Consider the following 27,386-nt stretch of genomic DNA (forward strand, 5'->3'; position numbering starts at 1 on the left):
CTCTCTCTCTCTCTCTCTCTCTCTCTCTCCTCCCCCCACCTCCAACATTCCCTTCTGTTCTTTCATCTGAATAAAGTGCTGTAGTCTAAGAAGTTTCTAAATCAAGCTCATAGGCCTTCACTCTCAGTGTAATACAAATTACAATATGTGGGAAATTTTAAACAAAATAAACAAAAATAAAATAGAACATAGGTATTGTTCATTTATGGTTTGGTTTTCTAAGTAAATATGTGGCCAAAGGAATCCCTTTCCATTTGAGTTTATTAGAACGTTGACTTTTTCTTTTCCCTCTTCAAAGGAGAAGAAAACCATCGAGAATGGGTCCACCAAAGTCTCTCCAGCTGGTCCTAGCCCTGAGAAATCCACAACTGATCTAAAATCAGATTCCACAGACACAGATGCAGACAAGTTAGAGGTGAGGTGGTTTGCCCAGAATCTTCTCTTCTTAATTCATTCACCTGCTTTGTAATATCAGCCAAGCCAGCCAGGAATTCACTCACAAAGGACAGATGGTAATGGATTCCTCCTCAGATCCCTGGCCTGGGCCACCTGGAGATGGCAGAATCTATAGTGCTTCAGTCTCCCAAGCTGCTTCTGTTTTCCCAAGAGTGTTGATGATTTTGCCCTTTTATTGAAAGCTCAGTAGGTCTATGTAGCCCTGGGCTGCAGAGAGGGAAGCATGAGCCACCAGGGCAAATACAAAAGGTTATAGGATTTCAGATCATGCCAGACCTGTGGTTTTATTGGTGTGAGGGACTCCCAATGAGAAAATGCCCTCCACCCATGAAGATCAGCACCTATTCTGCAACTTATGTTATTAGAGAGTTAGTTTCCTGGGGCACTCTGGGGTTAAGAGGAATTGGACAGCAACAAGCATTTATTAAGCACCTGCTGTATTAGGCACTGTGCTGAGTACCTGAGATACACATAAAAAGAATAGGACCATCTCTGATCTCGAGGTACTTGGGCATCCTCCTCAGAGCCCAAGTTAATAAAACTGATGGTTCCCAAGTTAGTTGCCATGTTTTTGTAGCATCCTGTTTCCCTGGCATTTTCCCCTTTGTGTTCAGCAATGTCTCTCCCAAATGATCCATAGTCAGTGTCTTCAAATTAAAGTGAGAGCAGTCATAAGAGCCTTAAGAGCCCCTGGGTAAGCCGCTCTAGACTTTCTTTAATTCACATGAGGCACTGGAAAGAGCTTCTGGGATCAGAAGACCAGGGTTCAAACCTTCCCTTGGTCACTTACTAGTTCTGTGACCTTGGAAAACTTACTTTAGTTCCCTAGCCCTCAGTCTGCTCCCTCCTTATAGAATAAGGGGTGTTAGATTAACCTGGGCACTGAGGTCCCTTTCAGCTCTATGTCTATTGATCGTACTTTGGAAAGTTTCTGACTACATCATAGGCTCTGTGTGTGTGTGTGTGTGTGTGTGTGTGTGTCCCCAACCCCCTTGCCTTCCCTCCCTCTTGATCTTTCATCTGAATTAAGTGTTTGTAGTCTGAGAAGTGTCAAAATGAAGCCCATGGGCCTTCACTCCCAGTAGAAATTAAAATATGAATGGGAAATTTTTAATGAAATAAATTAAAATACAATATTGCATAAGTAATGTTCATTTGTGGTTTTCGAAGTAAATATGTAGCCAAGGGAATCCCTTTCCATTTGAGTTTGTTGGAAGGTTATTGACTTTTTCTTTTCCCTCTTCAAAGGAGAAGAAAGCTATTGAGAGTGAGTCCACTAAAGTCTCTCCAGTTGGTCCTAGCCCTGAGAAATCCACAACTGATCTAAAATCAGATTCCACAAACACAGATGAAGACAAATTAGAGGTGAGGTGGTTTGCCCAAACCCTTCTAACCTTAATTCACCCAACCTCAGCCAGGAATTCATTCACAAAGGCCAGATGATAATGGATTCCTCCTCAGATCCCTGGCCTGGGCCGCCTGGAGATGGCAGAATCTATAGTGCTTCAGTCTCCCAAGCTGCTTCTGTTTTCCAGAGTGCTGGTGATTTTTCCCTTCCATTGATAGGTCAGAAGGTCTATGTAGCCCTGGGCTGCAGAGAGGGAAGCATGAGCCACCAGTGTTGCAGGACAAGCACAAAAGGTTATAGGATTTCAGATCATACTACACTGATGGTAAATTATTTAACTTGAAATGGCTACAAGTCAACACTAAAGTGGAGGAAGAGTTGGTGTGACTTTTTATTCACAGCTGATTGTGCATTCAATGCACTATCTGAGGCTGAGATGCAACAGAGATGGGATCATTTCTCTACTGCTTGTGCTAATTTTGACCTAACAATTAACACCAAGAAAACACATGTTTTCCTTCAGCCAACCCCACACCATGCATATGTGGAACCATTGGTTACAGCAAATGGAGGAGTTTTGAATGTTGTGGGCAAGTTCACTTACCTTGGCAGTATACTTTCCAGAGATGTCCATGTAGATGATGACGTTGATGCCCTCATTGCCAGAACTAACTCGGTGTTTAGGAGGTTCCAAAGGGAAGTGTGGGAGAGAAGAAGCATTAGGCTCCTGAAGGTCTACAGAGCCATTGTGCTGACCTCATTGTTGTATGCCTGTGAAACCTAGACAGTCTACCAGCACCAGGCCAGGATACTGAATGACTTCCATCTGAATTGTCTTAGGAAGATTCTGAAGATCACCTAGCACGTGTAAAGTTGCTATCTAGCTATACTGTCTAAAATATCTAATGAGTGGTCGCCAATAAATTAGAAGCTTTAGCAAGAGTTTAGACTTTTAAGCATTTATTAAGGAGAATAAGAATTTGGTGAAGAGAGAAAAAGAAGCCTAGATGCCTACATCTATCTATCTCAGGGAGCCAGCATTTCTAGCTCCCCTCTCCATGAGAGTGCTCACGAAAGAGAGAACCATCCCTTCTTCATCCCACAAGCCTCCTGTGAAAACTGGAAACGTCCTGTCCCCACACACACAGCTCCAAGCTAATTGGCTGATAGCTTTGATAGACAGTATCCACGAGCAAACGTCACTTCCTGACGCCAAGGAACTAACCTCCCAAGCCACATGGTTTGCCCTCAGATGTCTTCCCCTCATGGCGGAGCTTTCCTACAGTAACTCTCTAGCAGGTGGCATCATTCCAATTGTTACACAGGACAAGGTACCAGACACACAGGTCCTTTTTCAAGCTGAAAGGCCAATCATTCAAATGGTACTGAAGAAATGGCAACTCCAATGAGCTGAACATGTTGTTCAAATGCCAAACATATGTTTGCCTAAAAGACTACTTTACAGAGAACTCACACAAGGCAAACACTCACATGGTACTCAGAAGAAGGGATACAAGAACACTCTCAAGGTCTCTCTAAAGAACTTTGGAATTGATTTAAGACATGGCAGACACTGGCACAGAACTGCCCAGCATGGTGTGCCCAAATCAAAAAAGGTGTTGTGCTCTATGAGCTCAATTATGCAAGGCAGAATTGCAGTCGCTTACTATCTGTGTAAACTTACCTTACTTTAACCCCCTGCATCTCAGTCTACTCTCTCCTTATAAAATGAGGGATGTCAGAATAGACTGGGCTCTGAAGTCCCTTCCAGCTATAAGTCTATGATCCTTCTTGGGAAAGTTCCTGACTACATCACAGTCTCTCTCTCCCATTCTCTTCTTTCATCTGAATTAAGTGTTTGTAGTCTAAGAAAAGAAGTTTCAGACCCATGGGCCTTCACTCCCAGTATAGATTCTAATATAAATGAGAAATTTTTAACAAAATCAATTAAAATAAAATATAACATAGGCAATGTTCATTTGTGGTTTTCTAAGTAAATATCTGGCCAAAGGAATGCCTTTCCATTTGAGTTTGTTGGAATGTTATTGAATTTTTTTTTTCTCTTCTTCAAAGGAGAAGAAAGCCATTGAGAGTGAGTCCACCAAAGTCTCTCCAGCTGGTCCTAGCCCTGAGAAATCCATAACTGATCTAAAATCAGATGCCACAAATGCAGATGCTGACAAATTAGAGGTGAGGTGGTTTGCCCAGAATCTTCTCTTCTTAATTCATTCACCTGCTTTGTAATATCACCCAAGCCCAGCCAGGAATTCACTCACAAAGGACAGATGGTAATGGATTCCTCCTCAGGTCCCTGGCCTGGGCCACCTGGAGATGGCAGAATCTATAGTGCTTCAGTCTCCCAAGCTGCTTCTGTTTTCCCAAGAGTGTTGATGATTTTGCCCTTCCATTGACAGCTCAGAAGGTCTATGTAGCCCTGGACTGCAGAGAGGGAAGTATGAGCCACCAGTGTTGCAGGACAAGCACAAAAGGTTATAGGATCAGAGATTGGTATCTCAGAGCCATGCTCTGTGCCATGCCTTTCTTCCCATGAGAAGAAGTCCGAGGATTTCTCTCTTGGTCTCCTTTCCCTTCCCCAGCCCCTAAATAAACTACTATCTTATTCTTTAAAAAATGGTTATAGGATCTCAGGTGGTACCAGGCCTATGATTATGTTGTGAGGGACTCCTAATGAGGAAATGCCCTCCACCCATGAAGACCAGCATCTATTCTGCAACTTATGTTCTTAGAGAGTTAGTTTCCTGGGGCACTCTGAGGTTAAGAGGAATTGAAAAGGAACAAGCATTTATTAAGCACCTGCTGTATCAGGCACTGTGCTGAGTACCAGGGATACAAATAAAAAGAATGGTATCATCTCTGATTTCAAGAACTTGAGCATCCTCCTCAGAGCCCAAGTTAATCAAACTGATGGTTCCCAAGTTAGTTGCCATGTTTTTGTAGCATCCTGTTTCCCAGGCATTTTCCCCTTTGTGTTCAGCAATGTCTCTCCCAAATGATCCATAGTCAGTGTCTTCAAATTAAAGTGAGAGCAAGCATAAGAAACTTAAGACCCCCTGGGTAAGCCCCTCTAGACTTTCTTTAATTCACAACATAAGGCAGTGGAAAGAACTTCTGGGGTCAGAAGACCTGGGTTCAAACCTTCCCTTGGTCAGTTACTAGCTGTGTGACCTTGGAAAGCTTACTTTAGTTCCCTAGATCTCAGTCTGCTCCCACCTTATAAAAAGAAGGTTGTTAGATTAAACTGGGCTCTGAGGTCCCTTTCAGCTCTACATCCGTGATCCTACTTTGGAAAGCTTCTGACTACATGTTAAGCTGGGTGCTTCTCTCTCTGTCTCTGTCTCTCTGTCTCTCTGTCTCTGTCTCTCTGGGTCTCTCTGTCTCTTTCTACCCCCCCCCTCGGTCTCAGTCTCAGTCTCTCTCTGTCTTGGTCTTTCTCTGTCTCTCTCTCACTCTCTCCCCACTCTGTTCCTTCATCTGAATTGTGTTTGTAGTCCAAGAAAAGAATTTCAAACTCAAGCCATGGACCTTCACTTTCAATATAGATTAAAATATAAATGGGAAAATTTTAAAAATAAATAAATAAAATTAAAATAGAGCATCTATAATGTTCATTGTGGTTTTCTCGTAAATATGTGGCCAAGGGAATCCCTTTCCATTTCAGTTTGTTGGAATGTTTTTTGACTTTTTCTCTTCCCTCTTCAAAGGAGAAGAAAGTCATTGACAGTGAGTCTATCGAAGTCTCTCCAGCTGGTCCTAGTTCTGAAAAATCCATAATTGATGTAAATCAGATTCCCACAGACACAGATACAGACAAATTACAGGTAAGATGGTTTGCCCAGAATCATCTGTTCTTAATTCATTCACCTGCTTTATAATATCACCCAATCCCAACCAGGAATTCACTCACAAAGGCCAGATGATAATGGACTCCTCCTCGTGCCTCTGCCCTGGGCTATCCGACATTGGCAGGATCTATAGTGCTTCAGTCTCCCAAGGTGTTTGTGCTTTCCCAAGAATGCTGATGATTTTGCCCTTCCATTGACAGCTCAGAAGGTCTATGTAACCCTGGGCAAATATGACAGACTTAAGAGCCCCTGGGTAAGCCCCCTTTAGACCTTCTTTAATTCCTGGGAATTAAAGGGAAACATGAGCCACCAGTGTTGTAGGACAAGCACAAAAGGTTATAGGATCTCAAATGGTACCAGACATGATTATGCTGCTGTGAGGGACTCCCACTGAGGAAATGCCCTCCACCCATGAAGATCAACACCTATTTTGCAACTTATGTTCTTAAGAGACTTAGTTTTCTGGGGTACTCTCAAGTTAAATGGGAAGGGAAGTAGAAGGAAACAAGCATTAATTATATACCTACTGTTTGCCACCTCTAGGCTAAGCACTTTATACATATTAGATCATTTGATTCTCACAACGCCCATATGAGGCAAGTGTTATTATTATCTTTATTTCAGAATTTCAGAAACTGAGGCAAAATGGGGTTATGTGACTTGCTAATGGTCCAGAGCTAGTCAGAGGCTGGCTTTGAACTTTGGGCTTCCTGACTCCAGTCCTAACACTATCCACTACACCACTTAGAGGTGAAGTGACTTGCCTAGGATCACCCAGCCATTTTTACCTACAGAACTTGAACCCAGATCTTCTAGACTCTTGCACAAGACATATAATTTGCTATGCCTCTTATAAGTCTAGGTTGCATTAAAAAGGGGTGGTATCTTGAAAGAGGGAGATGGTAGACCTGCTGTTTCTCCTCTGACCTCCTCAGACAATGTCTTGGGAGTTTTGTGTTCGATTTGGATGCCATACTTAAGCAAGGACTTTGACTAACAGGAGATGAGCTAGAGGAGAGTGAGTTGGACAGTGACAAGTCAAGGTCCCATTCAGCAGCAGCACATGAAGGAGCAGCACAAATTGGGATGAGGGAAGAGCAGATTTAGAAGGGACCTTGTATCTGTCTTCATCAATTTGAAGGGTGGCTATTTGAAAGATGAATTTCCCTTACTCTGATGGGCCCAGTAGGACAAAGATAGGAGCAATCAGTGGAAGGTACAGAGAAATTGATCCAGGCTTGATGTCAAGTAGACCTCTGAAGAATCAGTTTTTCCAAAGGGGAATGAATTTCCCTCCTTACTTTAGGACTTTATGCAAAGAGTAAATGATAGGTTGAAAGATAGATGATAGAAAGAGGTAGAGGGTATGTGTGTGTGTGTGTGTGTGTGTGTGTGTGTAAGAGAGACAGAGAGAGAAGAGAGGAGAGAGGAAGAGGAAGAGATAAAGAAAGAGAGGGAGGGAGGGGGAGACAGACAGACAGAGAGAGAATGAGAGAAGAGAGGAGGGAGAGAGGGAGAGGGAGAAGAAGAGGGAGGGAGGGGAAGAGAGGGAGGGAGGGAGAGAGGGAGAGGACAGACAGACAGACAGACAGACAGACAGACAGAAAGAGAGAGAAACACACAGTCCTAGGAGCCAGGGGGAACCATACATATCAGGAGAAGGGACAAAGAGAAGTTCATTCTTTCCAAAGCTGTATGGAGAAAGGTCAAGGCAAGGAAGACTAAGAAAGACAATCTCACCTGAGGTCCCATTTCAGAGACCATTGACTCATCTGAGAAAGGAGGGTTCCCTGAGTGGTGGGCACATGAGAAAATGAGCAGCCAATGTAATGTTAGTGATTCTAGGTGGGGGAGAGGGGGGGGGAAAGAGGGAGAGGGAAAGGGCTGGATTAAGTACTTAGTATGTGCCAGGCATATTATGAATAACCACTGGTTGGGTCATCCAGTCCCCAAAGCAAAATCCATCAAATCATTTTTTACCTCCTCATCCTCAGCCATGCTCTCCCCTTTCCCTCATAAAAAGTTGAGTAAGTGACTTTCCCAATATCATCTGTACTGAATTGTAAGCTCCTTGTGGGAGTGCTCGAGCCACTGCAATGCCACCCAGCTGCACTGAGTTTACATTCTAATAGGAGAGACAAACATAAAAATAACTCAGAACATAGAAGTTCTCCTCCTTTCTGTTCCTTCCCAATCCCCTTGCTAATTAGATCATACCCACTAAGCATGGGTATTCTCTGTCCTTGGGCCACCTTCTCTGTCCATTCTAGACAGTTTTACTTGGTTAGCTGATCAGCTCCCATGGGATGATTCCAGATCTATCTTTGCAATAGACTCTCTCTCCTGAACTCTAGTCTTAAAGGGAGAGCACATTTCTAGCTCCCTTCTCCGCCAGCGTCCTCAGGAAAGAAGCCCGAGACTGAGCGCCAGTCTCTTCCTTCCTCCTCCCACTAGCCCGCGTCACTTCCTGACTCCTGGACTTGCCCTCAAAGACCTTCCCTTCATGGGCAGAACTCCTCTACAGTAAGTATCCAGCAGGTGGCGTTATTCCAATCGTTACACTACCTTTTTTGGACATCTCCACCTCCTAGAGGAGAAAGCTTCCAGAAGGTGATCAACAGTCTCGAAGACTGTAACGATAGGAAATACGCCACCTGCTGGATACATACTGTAGAAGAGTTCTGCCCATGAAGGGAAGGTCTTTGAGGGCAAGACCAGGAGTCAGGAAAGTGACGCGAGCTAGTGGGAGGAGGAAGGAAGAGGACTGGCGCTGACTCTGGGGCTCTTTCCTGAGGACGCTGGCGGAGAAGGGAGCTAGAAATGTGCTCTCCCTTTAATAGATAGGAATCTAGGCCTTTTTCTCTCTCTTACCAAATTCTTATTATCCTTAATAAATGCTTAAAAGTCTAACTCTTGCTAAAGCTTATAATTTATTGGCGACCACTCATTAGATATTTTAGACAGTTTAGCTAGAATTTTAGCCTTAACAAGACCTTTCACAGGTCAGAATGCAGAGGGACCCCCAGAGGATGAGGGTGAGAAAGTCCCTTAGATTTAACAATTGAGATCATTGGTTGACTTTGAATAAAGCAGGTTCATTTGAATGATAAGGTTGGATGTCATGTTGCAGAGAGTTCAGAAAAGGTGAAAAGAGGGGCAGATAGGGAGTTAGGAGGATCTGAGTTCAAATCTACCTTATAAACACTTACTAGTTGTGTCACCCTGGGTAAGTCACTTAACCCTGACTGTCTCCAGAAGAAGAGAGGAGGAAAAAGTAGACAATACTAAATATAGACGACTTTCCCAAGTTTAGCCATGAAAAGGGAAGAGAGATAGAATGAGAAATTAGCGAGAATGGTAAGGATTGAATGAGTTGATTTTAAAAATAAGGCCCCATACTTTTTTTTTGGGGGGGGGGGGTGAGGCAATTGGGGTTAAGTGACTTGCCCAGGGTCACACAGCTTAGTAAGTGTTAAGTGTCTGAGGCCAGATCCGAACTCAGGTACTCCTGAATCCAGGGCCAGTGCTCCATCCACTGCACCATCTAGCTACCCCAGGCCCCCCCCCTACTTTAATGTTCTGCCCTTTCATATGGACCAGTTTGTTGCTGAGCTAAATCGGCACAGAGCTCTAAGAGAAAACAGTTATTCTGAGTCATAATTCTGAAACAATTGTACACTAGGAATGTAACAAGCTTTAGTACACCAGCACTATTCTATGAAATGAGAGCAACATAGTGTATCTGATTACAGACAGATGAGAATTTTGATTCAAGTGGGAGAACTCAGATAAATCAGACAGACAGAGAAGGTAGAGAAGGAAGGAGGGAGGTATGAGAGGACAGGTTTCCAAACTGCACAATTAAATTCAAAACAGGAAGTGATGGATACAACAGTTGCTATTGGAAGAGTCCAATTGAGCAAAGAAATCACTTAGAAGCAAAGAATCATAGAAATCACTCAGTGAACCAGATGGTTTGGGTGAGCCCTTTTTCCAAATGAGGTGTTAGTCAAATACTATGTGGATCAACTAAGGTTGAGGGGAAACATCAGTTCAACATGAAGATATGTTCATCAGGTACCTTTTATGGACTGTTTCTGAGGCAGGAAAGAAAAAAAACCACCAAAATTTACAATGGCAGAGTTGTGAGTTCCCTCAGTGCTTGGGTTTTCTTCACTCAAGGCTTCCTGGACAGGTTTTTATCCCTGTTCTGCCTCTCCCTCATAGATTCTATGTTAATTGGCAGGAAAGCGTGACCCAAGTCTATATGAGGATCGTGATATACTTTAGGATTCATGCACTTGCTTTAATATGAATACTTGCAATATTGGATATTACTGCCTTGATCTTATTGCTAAGTAAACTGGTTTTGTTTTTAAAATCTAAAAATATTATCATTGTAAGTGGCTATTTTGTGCAAATGAAGCTGTATTGGTGGGGGCCCAAACTGAATTGGTGAGTAGGGGAGTATTATTTCCTAACAACATAGTTACCCTTTGAACCCTAAGAGAGTTTCAACATGACTATTTATTAGTGGACCCCACTATGGCTAATGGTCAAAATCTACAAACAAATGGAAATGGCTGGAGAGTCCCCAAATTAGTCCTTTTTAAGTACCAGGCAGTTCCATTTGGAAAGTTATCCCTATATCACTACCATATATATTCACATCTCCTTTTTTAGAATGGAAGATCTTTGAGGGCAGGAATTAATGCATTTTTTTCTTTGTATCTCTAGCACCTATCCCAGTGCCTGGCACATTAGTGCTTAATAGATAATTATTGGTGGATTAAGATTTAGCTGGCTTTTTTTCTTTCCACAAAGGAAGAAGAAATGTCTGAGAAAAAAATCTTCACAGAAACCAAATAGCCCCAAGAACCCAGCAAAGAAGTTATTTCCCGTACAATTGCTTCCTCTACGTTTTCTATTGTTCATTCACCACTGGCCTTTTTATATCTAAGCACAACACTTCGGGATTCATTCTCCATGGCCAGATGCTAATGTGCCTTGTCCTGCCCTGAGCCCATCAGGAGATAGATTACCAAATCAGTGGCACTTAAGGCCCCTAAATCCAGTCCATTAGCAAGTCAACAAAGACGTGATCAGCATAACAGGAAAAAATGGTGGTACGATGTGAAGCACTTGTGGCATTTGTCTTTGAAAGCATTCTGATAGGAAGTTCAATCCATAAGCATTTATTAAGTGCCTGCTAAATACCAGGTACTGTGCTATCCTCTGAAGGACTAAATTTTTAAATTGAGATCATCCCCCCACCCTACAAAGAGTGGAAGAATAAGGGAGTTTGGGGGTAAAAGGGCAGAAATGGATCTCAAGAACCTTGCATTCTCCTGGGAGATATGTCCTTTTTCATTTATTTTTCAATCAATCTCTGCTTCCCATGGACTATAAACAATGCCTACAAGCTGAGCTTGTAGTAGGAGAGTTCTGGGAAATCAGCTTGTCTTAGGCCAAAGGCGTCACTTCTGGAAAGTTCCTTAGCACAGCATAGGATGTTTCCTTGTATTTGTCATCTTCATCTAAGATATGATTGGCCTTTTCCCTCCCTTTTCTTCAAGGTCATAGAAGAGGAGAGTGAATGCTGTAAATGCTATTTGCCAATGGCTTCTCCCACAGAGACTAACAAATTCAACCCTTCATCGATGGATGGATATGGATTACAGGTACAGAAGTTTGTCTGGAATTTTTTATTTTCCATTTATTCCCCCACCATCTAAAGTCCATAAACCTCAGGCACTTGTTAGCTGTACAACCCCGAAAAATTGATTAGCCTTTCTTGGCCTCAATTTCCTCATCTGTAAAATAGAAATAATGACACAACTCCCAGGGTGGTTGTGAATTACAAATGAGACAACATGTGTTTTGTGCATTTTAAATCACCATAAAAATGCTAGCTACAGGGGGCAGCTAGGTGGCATAGTGGATAAAGCACTTGCCCTGGATTCAGGAGGACCTGAGTTGAAATCCAGCCTCAGACACTTGACACTTACTAGCTGCGTGACCCTGGGCAAGTCACTTAACCCTCATCGCCCTGCAAACAACAAAAACAAAACAAAATGCTAGCTATAGAAACCTGGCACTTGCAAAGACTGGATATTAATGTACCTCTCTCTGGACTTATCTCACCATTACATAACAAAGTCTTGGGGAACTCAAGTATCCTGACTTCCTTTTCCTAAGAAGAGTCACATCTGGGCCTTCCATCGGCAGCCAAGCAGGGATACCCAAAAGTTGGATTGCCAAGATCTAAACCCAAACTCTGGACATGTGATGAGATAAGATGTGATTCCAGAGTATGATGCTCCAGATTAAAAAAAAAAATAGGATAGGATCATAGATCTGAAACAGGAAAGGACCTCAGAGGCCTTATCCCCTCTTTATTTTTCAGAAGAGGAAACTGAGGCCCAGAGAGATGAAGAGGCATACCAAAGGCCACACAGATAATGAACTGGAAGAGGCAGGATTCAAACCCAGGTCCTCTGGGAAGACTCATAAGATTATAGAGCTGGAGCTAGAAGGGGCCTCAGAGGTTATCTAGTCAATTCTCTCATTTTACAGATGGAAAAAAAAAGAAGTGATTTCCTGAAGGAACCAGGTAGTATATGGCAGGTTCTCTTCTGATTCCAGACCTAGGGCCATTTAGCCAATAGTAAGAGGCCCAGTGTCCTGTCCCTAGTGTCTGGAATTGGCGGGGAGGAGGGATCATCCCCCTGGTGTTTGGCTTGGTCAAGCAGTATGTAGAGTTGTTGTGTTATTTTGGTGGTGCCCTGCTTAAAGAGGGGCAGGAACAACAGGAGATTGTCCAGAATAAACTGACCAGGATGGTAATGAGGGAGCCATGCTCTCCCCATCCACCCAGAAAGATCCACCTGAAGGAAATGAAGATGGTTAGCCTGGGGAAGTGAAGAGTTTGGGAAGACCATGATAGTGCTCTTCAGACCATTCCAAGGAATGGTAGAGAGGGATTCAATTCATGCTGTTGTCTGAGCAGAACTCAGAATAAGAATAGAAATGATGGGGAAAGCATATTGAAGTGAGATTTAAATAGAACTTTAAGCAATAAGACTGTGGACAAACAAGAATCGGGGGGGGGGCGGGGCCTCAATCTTTAGCAGACAAAAAATATCCACGGTAAATGTTTAACATCTGTCCTCTCAGAAAAAAAAAAAAAAGTTTACCTGACAGACTTTTAAGTTAAACCTGCATCCTTGACATCTCCCTCTGCTTCCTTAAGTTGAGATAATTGACAAAACAGTAAGTCAAGCCCTGACCTAGAGATTTGCCCATTTCTAAGATGTAAATGTTCTGAGTGGGAATTTAACGATTGGCTTTCAGGAGCCTGTATGAGCTGGCTGCAGCACATGCCTGATAGCAGGTTATCTGCCTCAGTTGCGATCTCCTGAGCAGCATCTGCAGGACCATTCTAAAGAGATTTCAGACAAGAGATTCAAAATCAGGAACCTCTTGAACCAGAGAGCCCAAAAGTCATAGCCAACTCTGAGACACTCCAAAATCAGATGACCTTCTGGCCAGTGGCCTGGGATAAACATTAGTCCTCAGATCGGTCTTTCCTCTGCTCTAGTCTAAACCCACAGCATTGGTAAGGCTATGGCATCACTTAAAACTTGGGGAATGAAAAGGGGGAGAGAGGCATTAGGCGGGCTTTTTCCTAATCATCTATCTGTCATGGAAGGAAGGATAAGCGGATCAAGAGAGTCTCACTAGTTACTGCAGCACACCCAGCTTATACACCTCAATAAGAATGTGTGACAAAGCAGAAGGGCTACGGGGCTTCCCCAGATTGTTTCTGCCCTTTGCTCAGCTTTCTCGTTGAAGTGTTGACAAGCACTGAGAACTGCAAAGGAGAGAGTCAGGGGAACAGCAGGGGCTAGAGCAATTTGAAACTAGAAAACTTCTGGTGTAAGGATGAGGCAGTGGTATGCACATGAGTAGTTACCCGACTACCTGATTATCCCAGCTTTTCCTGGCCATGACATAAAATTTGGTTCTTAAATGCAGGTAAGGCAATTCTTTCCTTTTCCTGTGCCTTTCCCAATTCATTTGGAAGATGCTAGTTAACATAGCCTTGAAGATAAGCTCAAAGAGGCAGATTTCCAAGAAACCTGGAAGGACTTACATGAACTGATGCTGAGTGAGATGAGCAGAACCAGGAGAATATTGTACATAATATCAACAACACTGTGTTTTGATAAACTGTGATAGAGTTGACTCCTCTCTGCAATACAATGGTCCAAGATAGTTCCAAGGACTCATGATGGAAAAAGCTCTCCAAATCAGAAAAAAAGAACTGTGGAATCTAGATGCAGAATAAACTAATTCTATTTCTACTTTTTTTGTTTTCCTTTTTTGAGGTTTTTCCTTTTGTTCTGATTCTTCTTTCACAGCATGACTAATGCAGAAATATGTTTAATGTGATTATACATATATAATCTATATCTGATTGCTTGCTATCTTGGGGGGAGGAAGAGGAGGGAGAAAAATTTGGAACTAGAAATCTTATAAAACAAATGTTGAAAACTATATACATGTAACTAGAAAATAATAAAATACTTTTATGATTTAAAAAAAACAAATCAGCTTAAAGAATGTACCAGCCTAAAAAAAATTTTAAATAATTTTTTAAAAAAGAATGTACCAGGGGGCAGCTAGGTGGACGCAGTGGATAAAGCACCGGCCCTGGATTCAGGAGTACTGAGTTCAAATCTGGCTCAGACACTTGACATTTACTAGCTGTGTGACCCTGGGCAAGTCCACTTAACCCCCATTGCCCCGCAAAAAACAACAACAAAAAAAAAAACCTAAAAAGAAAGTACCAGCTGCCTTGCCTGTTAATCAGGTGAATGACAGCAGCTTCTCCCACCTACATCACTGTTACTTTGCTTCTGTCAGGAGCCAGCAGGCTACTACCCAAAGCTGAGTTAGCCAATAACAAGCATTCTGAGCATCTCCCACAATGAGAAAAGGAGAAGCAACAGGAGAGGTTTATAAAGAAAAGGTGAGGAAGGGAGAAAACGGAAAGAAATGATGTGGAGAGTCAAAGGAAGAATGAGGAAGAGGCAAACAGAAGAAAAACTTGTTATGGGATAGAAAAAAAAAGAATATTTTATAAACAGCAGGGAGGAGGATTATATCTTCATCCCCTGAAATACCCACCACCACCACCACGCCTAGGTTGTAAACTTGTCGAAGTTGAACAAAAGCAGAAATATGGAAGATTGGGGGGGAGGGGATACAGTGAATTCCATTTGACCATATTAAATTTGAAATACTAAAGAAACATACTAGTGATATCCAGCAGGTAGCTGGTGACATAGAAGTGAGTGGAGGGGGGAGAGAGAGAAACAAAGAAATGGAAAGAGGAAGAGAGGAGAGGAGAGGAGAGGAGAGGAGAGGAGAGGAGAGGAGAGGAGAGGAGAGGAGAGGAGAGTAGAGGATATGATAGGAGAGGAGAGGAGAGGAGAGGAGAGGAGAGGAGAGGAGAGGAGAGGAGAGGAGAGGAGAGGAGAGGAGAGGAGAGGAGAGGAGAGGAGAGGAGAGGAGAGGAGAGGAGAGGAGAGGAGAGGAGAGGAGAGGAGAGGAGAGGAGAGGAGAGGAGAGGAGAGGAGAGGAGAGGAACACCTAACCCTCAAGGACTTCCATTCAAAGGGGGGAGAAACAGAGTAGAAGGAAGGCAACTCAGGGGAAAGGTTCAAGTGATTATAAAAGTAGCCAGATTATGCATGATGATGAAATCAAGGTGTGATTATCACTCTGGGCAGGTAAGATTGTGTAAAGGTCTATGTCACAGAAGGAAGTGTGGTACAATGGAAAGAACCCTGGCTCTAGATTCAAAGGACCTAGGTTCAAGCTAGACTCTGACATTTACTACTTGTGTGACCTTGGGCAAGTCATTCACTTCCTTGGTTTCCATTTTCTTGTCTGTAAAATCCAATTCCTCCCAGCTCTGAATCTATGACTATGAGTTGAGGTGGTTAATAAACTTGCCAGATTGTTTGGGCAGATGTTGATGTGTATACTGATATCCCCAAGTAAAAGGAATGGAGAGGAAGATGTGAACTAGATCCTCAACTCTTTGAGAAAGTTGGAAAAAATAACTAGTTGAGGATTGCAACCAGAATTTGGACTATAGGATGTAATTAGATGTATAGAGCTCTTCAACATGTCAACAACAGTCACAGCTACAGAAAACCATGTAAGAAAGATCCCCCCACCCGTCACATGGCTCAGCATCAGAAACAGAAGTATAAGGAACATTTTCCTCTTAGAGGAGTCTCATAGTGAAAGTTGACTGTCTCATGAGGTAGTGAGTTCCCCATCAGTGTAGATCTTCAAACAAAAAACTGGATGACCACTTGTTGGGATGCTGTGTTCAGGCTTGAGTTGACCTAGATGACCTTGGAGGTCTGTTTCAACTCCAGAATCGGTGATTCTGTAAGTTTTTTCTTGCTCTGTGTATTTCAGATTATTCCACCAAAGATACACATCCTCTGCTTGTCCTGCTCAATCCTAGGAGTGGAGGAAGACAAGGACAAAAGTATGTACTGTTATTATGATTATTTTTCTTTCTCAAAAAGGAAAGACCTGGCAAACAGTCATCTTTGAATTTCCTTTTACAGTAGGCTTCTTAAGTCAGTGGGAATTATCAACCACACCTGTTCCTCTCCCCCACCCTTCAACACCTTTCTTACCCGAAATCTATAGAAAGAGCTAAGAGGATGAGTGATTTTGTGAGTTTAGGCAGAGCTATTCTGGAAAAGATGCTATAGTCTTGGGACCAGGCAGAGTCAGAAATTGGCCCATAACTGTAAGGGATGGGAAGAGAGTGAGAAAATGGCAAGAAAAGAAATCTTGGCCAGACCAACCTGACTGAGACATTCCATCTTGGAGAAGACCTAGTGTCCACCTCATCAGCAAGAGGCCATCTGGAAAAAAAGAAAAAGAAAGAAAAAAGAGTCCATCTGGCCGTATTTTTTTAGCCTGGTGGGCAGAGCATGAAAGAGAATCAATATTTTAAAGTAGTTTCTCATAGTGAGTCACAGATATCCACCATGGTTAGGAGCAGAGGTAGTATAGACACATAGGAGCTAAGTTTCAGGACCATGTGGGGGGAAATGAAAGCAAGGGGGGACAAAGAGGGAAGGTTCTGGGGAGTTCCCTCCCAGTTCATGCAATGTGCTGCATGCTCCTAAACTGGGTTTCCATGAGCCTTAAACTCCCAGCCTCAGGAACAACCCTGAGATTTGGTCCTTTCCATGTCAGTCCTCACCAACAACCCCTGACCCTGACCCTCCCTCTTCATTCCTGCATAGTCCATGATCCAGAGTATATTCCCCTGCTATGAAGGCTCTAACAGAGTGGGGGCCCCATGGTCTATATTTACTGATGTCCCTTTTAATCAAAAGCGAATCTTCAAGTCCAGAGGTCATCCTTCATTCCCAATGCTCTCCTTGGCATGGTGAAGCAGCACACTTCCACTGAGAAGGTGGGGGGCTCCAGACCTGCAGTGGGCGTCAGTGTATCCTGTCCCTTCTTTTTTGAAGAGACCCTCATCATGCAGGTTGGAAGCGTGCCGGTGAGGTCATTTGCCTGCCTGAAGTGCTGCCAATGACGTTTCCTTTCTCTTTCTGCTTTTCTCTCCCTTCGCTTTTAGTTTCTGTAGAATCTTTCGGAAATTCCAGTATCTGCTCAACCCCAGACAAGTTTACAACCTGGAGCAAGGGGGGGCCATTCCAGGGTATGAAGACACCATCTTCTTCTGATGCCTCCTCAAGTTTTCTCTCCTTCCCATCCCAAAATAAGTTGTTTTCTAGTGTTCCATACTTGCTTTTTTGCTTCATCTTTCCCTCCTTCATTTTTCCCTTCCTCTCCCTTTTCTTCACAAACCCCTCAGTTTCCATGTTCTCTTTCTGGGACATGCTCAGGAACAGGTGTTATTGGCTGGACTCCATTTTGGAAATAGCCTCCTGGCTCCTGACAAAGGCAAAGTTAAGAGGTTGGAGTTGGGGGGGGGGGCAGGACTGCTGTTGTCATTTACTTGATTGACAGGCTGGTAAATTTCTTGAGCTTATATTCAAGATTTTGTTAAATAGCCTCTTCCCAAAGAGTCATGAGAGACATGGGGAAAGAAAACATGGGCTCCCTTACCACTGACTCATATTCTATATGTTGTACCTAGTTAATACGCAAAATAAGGTAGCAGAGTAATTAGTCACCTGCAGTGCAATTACCTCCTCATTCCAGGAAAGTGTCCAGTTTTCAAGCCCCTCATTGTTCGTCCCCACTGTCTCCTTCCTGACTTTCATTCTCTGTCAACACTTTGACCAGGAAGTTGAGCAGAAGCAGGGCTGGGAAAGAAGTCCTTTAAGCTTTCTGTTTTGTGGGGAGCTTTATTGGGACCAGAGGTTGGCAGGGTCCCAGATGTGGGACTGGAAGGGACTATAGAGACCAATTACTCAAACTCCCTTATTTTAAAGATGAGGAAAGTGGGGGCAGCTAGGTGGCACAGTGGATGGAGCACCAGCCCTGGATTCAGGAGGTCCTGAGTTCAATCTGACCTCAGACACTTGACAATATACTAGCTGTGTGACCCTGGGCAAGTCATTTAACCCTCATTGCCCCGCAAAAAATAATAATAATAATAAATAATAAAATTACTTTGACCCAGAAATACCATTGCTTGTCCTATGCCCAAAAGAGAAACAATGAAATAATAAAATGGTCATTTAAAGATGAGGAAAGTGAGGTGCTTGCCCCAGGTCATATGCTTTAGAGGTGGGATTTTTTTTTAGAGGTAGGATTTTAAACCAAGGTCCCCTAACTCCAGAATCAGTGCTCAGGAGACAAGCTAGAAGTTATTACAGTAGCTAAAATGAGGGTCTAGATCTGTGGGATTCACATCCTGTTATTCCCATGAGCAGATGTTGTATCACAGCTGCTGCCCCTCTCCATTTTCATTCCCCATAGAGACAAGTAAGGGGAGTGCCCCAGAATGCTGTGACTTAGACAAGAGTCCAAGGAAAGACTGATCTGAGAGCCAGTGCTCATCCAAAGGAGAACCCTATTTTCCCAGTTATATGGAAGACAGACATCCCTAGCCAGGAATGAAATATATACATTTCAAACTATCAGGGGAAAGAGGGCCACACAAGGAGAGATAGATGGGGTGTTATAGTGGAGAGAGTTCTGACCTTGGGATAAGGAAGCCCTGGGTCCTAAATCCCACATGAGACACCCTTCCCCACAAGGTTATTGTAAGTGTCAAAGGAGATGATACACATAAGACATTCTACAACTTTAAAGATTAGGCATACATACATACATATATACACACACACCACACACACACACACACACACACACACACACACACATCTACATACACCATATAGATGTACACATTTAGATATAGACACATCCACATGTACATTTGTGTAACTTACTCTTGTGATAATCCATCAGTATATACATTTATTAAGCCCCTCGTGTATACCAGGCACTGTACAAGACCTGCACTTTGAGAAATTGGCTTTGGCAACTGAATGAAGTAGGGATAACGCTTGAGAGACTTGGGGCAGGGAGATGCCCCAGCAGCTGTTGCACTAGTCCAGGCATGAGGCAATAAGGGCCTGCACCAAGGTAGAGGTGGGATAGGGAGAGAATGAACAACAGTCTCAATGTGGGGACAGATCCCTCAGCATCTGGATACAGACACACCAGCATCCCTGGCCCCATGAGCTCCAAAGGTTGCCATGCTGCCTGGCACGTTGGCCACAGATGTCAACTATATTGTTTGAGGCCTTGTTCCATTTATAGCAAGCCAAGGCCAGTATGGTGGGGACATCCATTAGCCCAAATCTATACCTGGTGGTGTGAGTCAGCAAGTTTGCAAGTACCCTTGGGGTGGCCTGATGTATTCGGACAGAGCAGGGGGGTAGAAGCCCAGGGCCCCCAGCACCTAAGCCAGGGCCTGGCACACAACAGCCACTTAATAAAAACTCTTGGGGGCAGCTAGATGGCTCAGTGGATAATGCACCGGCCCTGGATTCAGGAGGACCTGAATTCAAATCTGGCCTCAGACACTTGACACTTACTAGCTGTGTGACCCTGGGCAAGTCACTTAACCCTCATTGCCCTGAAAAAAACAAACTCTTGCTACATGGAATCGAATCCCAGTGTGTGGTCCTGCATTCCTACATGATTAACTTCATAGAATCTTTAATCTAGAGCTGGGGGAGGCCTCAGAGATGCCTCCTGGCCCGACCTCTTCATTCTTCAGTTGAGGAAAGGGAGGCCCAGGGAAGTTAAGCGAGTTGCCCAAGGTTACCCAGGTATTAAGCATCAAAAGATGTATTTGAACCCATGTAAATCCTCTTCTCTGGGTTCAGCAAGTCCAAGAGCACCAGCTTCAAAAACAGGGCGAGAACAATAATCCGGGGACCGATGAGACCTGTGATCTCATCACAGGCTAGGGCACTCCTGGGGAGGAACCCTCCCTCCCAATGCAGGTGGCTGATTTCTCTGCAATTCAGTATTAGAGATTCCCCCGGGGCACCGAGAGGTGGACTTGTGCTGGGTCACACAGCCAGGATGCTGCCAAAGGGGGCCATGAACTCAGCCTCATCTTCCTCACTCTGAGACCAGCTCTCTCACCACTATGGCACACTGCCCCTCGAGGTGGCAAATGAATGGAACCTCATGGTTTACAAAGGCTTTTCATCAATGGCCTTATTTTATTCTCAAAATGGCCCTGGAGGGGCAGCTAGGTGATGCAGTGGATAAGGCACTGGCCCTGGATTCAGGTCCAGCCTCAGACATTTGACATTTACTAGCAGTGTGACCCTGAGCAAGTCACTTAACCCTCATTGCCCCACCCAAAAAAAAAAAAAAAAAGACAAAATGGCCCCAGCATGTGGGAGGTGGGAGGTGGAGCAGGGATTCCTACCCTGCTTTGGCTAATCATAAAACTGAAATATCAGAGCAGGGAGAAGTGATTCACTCAAAGTGACCTCGCCATTGAGTAGGTGCTAGCTAACGCCCAGGTCTTCAGGTTCCTAAGTCACGTGGAGACACCCCACCATTATATAAGCTCTAGTGGCAATGATAATCTTTACCAGTGATGAAGCATATCTCAGTTAAAAATTCTTTCAGTATTGTTCTGTGAGACTCCTGATATTGTCAGAAGGAGTGTTGCCTTCTGTAACCTTACCCCCATGCCTTCATTTTACTAGTGAAGTAGTAGAGCGGGGCTCGTCATTGTGCCTGACAGAGTAAGTGCTTATTACAACTTTGCTAGTACATAATAGGTACTTATTACATTTTTCTGGCACATAGTAGGTACATGTTTGCTGACTGGTTAAGAAGCTGGGCCCAGCAGCTAGGTGGCGCAGTAGATAAATCACTGGCCTTGGATTCAGGAGTACCTGAGTTCAAATCCAGCCTCAAACACTCAACACTTTACTAGCTGTGTGACCCTGGGCAAGTCATTTAACCCTCATTGCCCTGCCAAAAACAAACAAAAAAAAAAAACAAACAAAAAAAAAAAAAGAAGAAGAAGAAGAAGCTGGGTCCAGGGAAACTAAGCAACTTTCCCTAAGTCATAGGAAGATAGTAAGCATCTAAGGTGGGATCTGAACCCAAGGCCACTAACTCCAGTTCTTCCCACTGCATCACACTATCTCAATACCATTCCTGGCAATCTGATGGAAGGGAAGACCAGCTCCCAACACCAGTCAATCAGTCAATAAACATTTATTTTGTGGTTTAGCCATTTTCAGTCATGTCAGACTCTTCCTGACCCCATTTGGGGTTTTCTTGGCAAAGACACTGGAGTGGTTTGCCATTTCCTTCTCTAGCTCATTTTATAGATGAGGAAACTGAGGCAAGGGTCACACAGCTATTAAGTGTCTGAGGCTGGATTTGAACTTAGGTCTTCCTGATTCTAGGCCAAAATATTTATTAAGCACCTGATAAGTCCCTGGCACTGTGCTGAGTTCTAGAGATACAGAAAGAAGATAACACAGAAGTCGACTTCCTGGGCCAGACTAGGGCCAGCCAGTTCAGCATCTTCCACCACAGGAAAATGGGGGAGAAAGGGCAGGCAGCCCAGGCATCAGACATTGGAACCAGGGGAAAGACTGAAACCCACCATATAATATGCCTCCTGAATTTAAGGGTCTCCCTGAGAATTTTACAATACACAAAAGTGGGAGGGGGGGCGGCTAGGTGGCGCAGTAGATAAAACACTGGCCCTGGATTCAGGAGTTCCTGAGTTCAAATCCGGCCTCAGACACTTGATACTTACTGGCTGTGTGACCTGGGCAAGTCACTTAACCCCCATTGCCCCGCAAAAAAACAAACAAACAAACAAAAAACACAAAAGTACCATTTCATCAACCTAACTATGGGCTACAAAATGAGCCCCTCCTGGTCTCAAAGTCCAGGTACCTTCAGTTTGTTTCCAAGTTCCTCCCTTCATCCCAGGGAATACTTCGGGGGTGGGAGTGGAGAGGAGGTTTTCACCTGAATCACCAAGCATCACATTGAGTATTGTCTAGTAAACCGCCTGTTTTGACTTTTCCTCTTCTTCTCAGATTGAATTTTTTTCCGTGCCGTGCCAAATTTCCGTGTGCTCATTTGTGGAGGAGATGGGACTATCGGTTTGGGTATTGGATTGCATCGGTAAGTAAGAGTGGGAAGAAAGGAAATGGTGGTGACTCGATCATAGCTCACATTTGTCGATAGAAAAAGAATGGTTGCCTGTCCTGGCTAAGAAGCAGACTAGGGAAGGGCTGACTGCCTGAGAGACCATACAGAAGTTCCCTGGAATAGGGAGAGGATAAGAAAGGATAGACTCAGGGAACCAGCTACTTCCAGAAAAACATCACTGGGCCATAGATCTAGAGCATGGGTTCTTAACCTTTTTGTGTTTTCTGGATCCCTTGGGTAGCAATCTGGAGAAGAAGATGACCCCCCTTCTCAGAATCATGTTTTAAAATATAAAAACATATAGAATTATGTATACAACAAAATATAGAGGATTACAAAGGAGCCTGATCATAGTTAAATAAATATGTAATTCTTTTTTCATCCAAATTCATAGACTCCCTGATATATGTCAAGGGGCCCATGGACCCCAGGTTTAAAACCCCTGATCTAGAACTCAAAGAGACCTTAGAGACCCCTCCAATTCCTCCTTTTACAGACAAGGAAACTGAGGCCCATAGAAGTTGAGCAAAGTCACAAAAATGAATGGAAATCCCAATGAAGAATTCCCTCTACCAGTAAAATCAACAACCACTCCGTGACTTAAGACTCTTAGAGATGGCCAACGCCCTGACCCTTGCCCAGTCTGTGAGCACAGATTTTTGCTGACTCCTATGCCAGCTCTATACCCGCTATGCCATGCTGCTCTTTTTTCAGCTCCAGATAAGAACAATTTCCCCAGAATTAGAGCTTGTCAAAGGTTAGAGTGAGCAGCTTTGGGAGAGAATGGCCTCTCCTCACCTGGAGCTCTTAAAATGGAAGCTGGACGGCCACTTGTGAGGTCTGATATAAGGAGGCTCAGCAAAAAACTTCTGAGGTCCTTCTAACTCTGAAGTTCTGGGATCCCACAGACAGTCACAATGGAGCCAGGCATCCCTGGTGAGGACTTTCATGGTGAGCTGGTGGCTGTGCCAACTTTGGGGTTTGACCGAGTGACCACTCTAATGTCTCCTTCCCCAGGAGCCAAAAAAGCAGAGACAGTGTTCTTTTCATGGTTGGTCATGTCTTCACTGACCATATTAAATAATGACTGGGAAACATCAGATAGAATTATACCCCACTTTCATTCTAATAGGCTTCCATCCCCTGAAAAGATTATTTTACCAATAATCTATAGGCTAAGAGGAAATAAGAGAGATTTCCAACTTGAACCTTGTGATGGAGTAGCTGGTGGGGATCCAGAACCCATTGCATCTACTTTTTGTGCTATCTTAGTTAGCTCTCTCTAACCCCATTAATTAAAAGCCAGTCACGGGTAAGAGCCAGTGACTCCTGGGCTTGCATCATTGGCCAACCCTGATGCTCTCTCATATCAATGCCTTTTATTCCTTGGATTGCAGATAAGATTAATTTTGTCAATCAACCAAAAGTGGCGATCCTGCCTCTAGGAACAGGAAATGACCTTTCCAGGTGTCTCGTTGGGGAAGAGGTGAGGTTTCATTCCCATTAGGGATCTATCCCTGGGGATAAGGGTCTAGTCTAATTACATTTGAAGGACAGTATAGAAAATTACCCTGCACATATATTTAAACTTCAGAATCTTAGGGTTTGCGAGGGTACCGTCCTCACTATTATTCTCGTTATCGTTGTTGTTATCATTATTATTGTTATCACCACCCATCATCTTGTTTTTCTAATCTTTCTGTTCGATGGAATTCAGATAAAGATGATCCTGAGACAAGTTGGTATCCTGTTATTATGCACTGATGGCTAATGTTTGATGGTCTTTTTTATTAATGGTTAGTAATGATAATAATTGTAACAATTAATTACCACAAGCATTCATTAACCCCCCGCCTCCCACTGTGTTCCAGTCACTACTAATGTGGTTTCAGAACCACAGACAGTCTCTACCCTCAAAGGGCTTACATTCTGTTGGAGAGACAGACATAATGATTGAAGATCACTATGTATGTCTAACAGTAACTGACAACTGGGGGGCCCAGGAAGGGCCTCCTGAAGGAAGCGTCGCTTGAATTTAGCCTTGAAGAGAGGCAAGGGATCCAAGGTGCTGCAGTGTTGAGCACAGTACACCAAGAGAAGAGCACATTCAGGAATTATAAGAGCCTGCACAAAGGCACATGGGATATGGAACATCACATACTGGGAAGAAGTAGGACAGTTTGATAGAGGGCATGAGGGGAAGAATTTCTAATCAGCCTAGAAAGAGAGACTGGAGCCAGACTGTGATGGGCTTTCAGTGTCAGAGAGAGGAGTCTGCATTTTACCCTGAAGGCAAACAAGGAGCTACTGAAGCTTTTTGAGCAGGAGAGTGACCTGCAATTTAGAAGATCAATTTGGTAGTTGTGTGGAAGACAGATTGGAGAGACGAGAGACTGGATACACAAAGGAGCTATTATAAAAAGTTCAGGCAAGAAGTGGTGAGGGCCTGGACTAGAGTGGTGTGAACACAGAAAAGGGACTGGATACAAGAGAAGGTGGAAATGACAAGCCTTGGCAACTGCTTGGATACTGGAAGGATCAGAAGAGGGAGAAGTAGAGGATGACTCCTCAGGAGAAAAGGTCACACCACACCATATTCTGCTCAAAGTTTCAGTAAATAGCTGGTGTGAGATTTGAAGCCATATTCCTTGTTCCATGTCTAGTGCCCTACCCATTGTACCACACTGCCTCACTAAAGCAGGATGGATGTTCTCTTTTACAATAGAACTCAGACCATGGAGAGCTCCTGTCACGTGTGAAGGGGGTGAGCCCTCCCTAACTCCTTCTCCCAGCCAGTGAATTCAAAGCCCATGTCATTGTCCTTCCTGTGGTATCCACAGGGGCAGGTGATTTTCACCATTGACTCCTTTCTATTCAATCTTCATTGTCCAATGCCTTCTATGTGCTGAGAACCAGCCTGGGAACCAAGGGAGATATGAAGTCTAGAGAAGACACAACCCCTACCCTCAAGAAGCTTTCAGTCTCTTCGGGGAGTCTGATACATCCCTACAACTCTACCCAGAAATTGTCACATAGGCAGCAAGTGCCCCAACCCCACCCCCCCAACCAAGGGCAAGGGATGCCACAGAAGTGTGGGCTCAACTGAAGTTATGCACAGGACCAAGGACAGATACCAGGAGGCGCACTAGGTCACTTGCTGACTACCTAGCCTCTAGGTGGGGCAGATCAGAGCTGACCTTGGTTCCAAACTGACTCCTCCCTTTTTTAACTAAATTTTATTCCTAAATAAATGCTATGCTCTCATATTTCTATGTTCTGAAGAATAGACAAAGACTGTCAGAGCCCTCAAAAATCATTCACTAAATGTGGTGCTGTGGGCATCCTCTCCTCTTTTTCTCACCCCATCTCTCCATTAGGTGGCCAACTCATATCATTTCTATCTTCCCAATATCTCTCAGGTACATCAACTCTCTCTCACACAGTCACCAGGCCTGGCGCAGACCCTCCCCACCTCTCACCTGTGCTACTGCAAAAGCCTTCCTGCTTGTTCTCCCTGCCTCAAGGACTCCCCCATCTTCAATCCATCTCCCACACAGACACCAAAGGGGCTTCACTAAAGGGCATGTTTGATGATGTCACCCACTCCACTTGATAAAATCCAGTGGCCCCCTATACCTCCAAAAAACCCCAAAAGTCCTTTGTTGACATTTATAGCCAGATGATAACCTCATCCCTCCCTACCTCTCCAGTCTTCACTCACTTCCCCCCCACACACACACTTCACATAGTCTATGTGATTCTGGCCTCATTGCTGTTCCTCACATGATATATTCCACCTCCTGACTCCTCACCTTTGCACTGGTCATCCCCTGTGCCTGAGGTGTTTTCTCCTCACTATAGCACCTGACTTTCTTCAAGACTCCCTTCAAATCCCACCTTCTTCAGGAAACCCCTTTCTGGTGTACACACACACACACACACACACACACCACTAGAATATAAGCACCATGAGGGTAGGTTCAGTGTTTTGGCCCTTCTTTGTCTTCCCAGCACTTAGCACAGTGCAGGGGCAAGTGATAGGTGCTTAATGAATGCTTGATGATGAATGAAGTGATTGATTGTCATTGAACATTTATTAAGCACCTATTTGGTGTCAGGCACTGTGCTAGGTACTAAGGACACAAAAGTAAAACAGACCATAGCCTCAGGAGCTTACAGTCTAATAGGGGAGACCCCGTGTAGCTAATATAAGTATAAACATAATAAATACATGTTCGTTTGGGAGGGAGAACGTGAAAATCTGGGGAGAGGGGACAGTCAGGAAAGACTTCACACAGAAGGTGGAGCCTGAGCTGGGTCCCAAAGGAAGCCAAGGAAGCTGAGAAATAGAGGGGAGACTGCAACCTAAACTTTTGCACATGCGCAGCTAGCACTAAGGCACAGGGAGTAATGGGACACACAAGTACAAGGTGAGGAAGGTTCATCCCAATTACAATTTAGTTCCGTGTGATGGACAGGGAAGCATCAAAGTATGATAGCTCTAGAGTCAGAGGTCCTGGGTTCAAATCCATCTCTGATGCTTACTACCTGTATGACCTTGGGCAAGTCACTTAACTGGCCTGAGCTTCAGTTTTCTCATCTGTAAAATACGGGGATGGACTAGTTGGCTTGTCTAAGCTTCCTTTCAACTCTAAATCTCTCCATTTGGCTTTCTTCAATACTCAGCTCAAATCTCACCTTCTAAGAGAATCCTCTTCTAGTTTCTCCCCCACTCCATACTAGTACTTTCCCTTTGAGATACCTCCCACTGTATGTATCCTATAGGTCCGTGTTTGTTTTCATTTTAGCCCCTACCACAATTAGAATGAGCTCTTTGCACAGTACTTGGACATCGTATGCCCTTAATAAATGCTTGTTGACTGACATTGATGGTGCACTCACTGGTTGCATGCCCCGTATACTCACCACCAAGGCCCTGAAAGATGCCAAGGCCACAGGTATTCATGTAGCCTTTG

The 27,386-nt window shown here is 43.9% G+C and overlaps 1 protein-coding gene across 16 annotated transcripts in view; it reads left to right on the plus strand.

Annotated features, from left to right (window-relative positions):
* Positions 1–27,386, plus strand: part of DGKG (diacylglycerol kinase gamma) — a 157,246-nt gene that overhangs the window by 128,363 nt on the left and 1,497 nt on the right. For 13 of the 16 annotated variants that reach the window (XM_044004932.1, XM_044004939.1, XM_044004936.1 and 10 more), the window contains 8 exons: positions 299–415; positions 1,705–1,821; positions 3,878–3,994; positions 5,527–5,643; positions 11,244–11,348; positions 16,168–16,240; positions 17,366–17,440; positions 22,296–22,383. In XM_044004932.1, coding sequence (XP_043860867.1) covers positions 299–415; positions 1,705–1,821; positions 3,878–3,994; positions 5,527–5,643; positions 11,244–11,348; positions 16,168–16,240; positions 17,366–17,440; positions 22,296–22,300 — 726 coding nt within the window. In that variant the 3' untranslated portion in view covers positions 22,301–22,383. The remainder of the gene's footprint in view (positions 1–298; positions 416–1,704; positions 1,822–3,877; positions 3,995–5,526; positions 5,644–11,243; positions 11,349–16,167; positions 16,241–17,365; positions 17,441–22,295; positions 22,384–27,386) is intronic. The other 3 variants (XM_044004946.1, XM_044004947.1, XM_044004940.1) reach the window with 2 other exon arrangements.

This window comes from Dromiciops gliroides, chromosome 4, assembly GCF_019393635.1.
Source record: "Dromiciops gliroides isolate mDroGli1 chromosome 4, mDroGli1.pri, whole genome shotgun sequence".
NCBI lineage: Eukaryota > Metazoa > Chordata > Mammalia > Microbiotheria > Microbiotheriidae > Dromiciops > Dromiciops gliroides.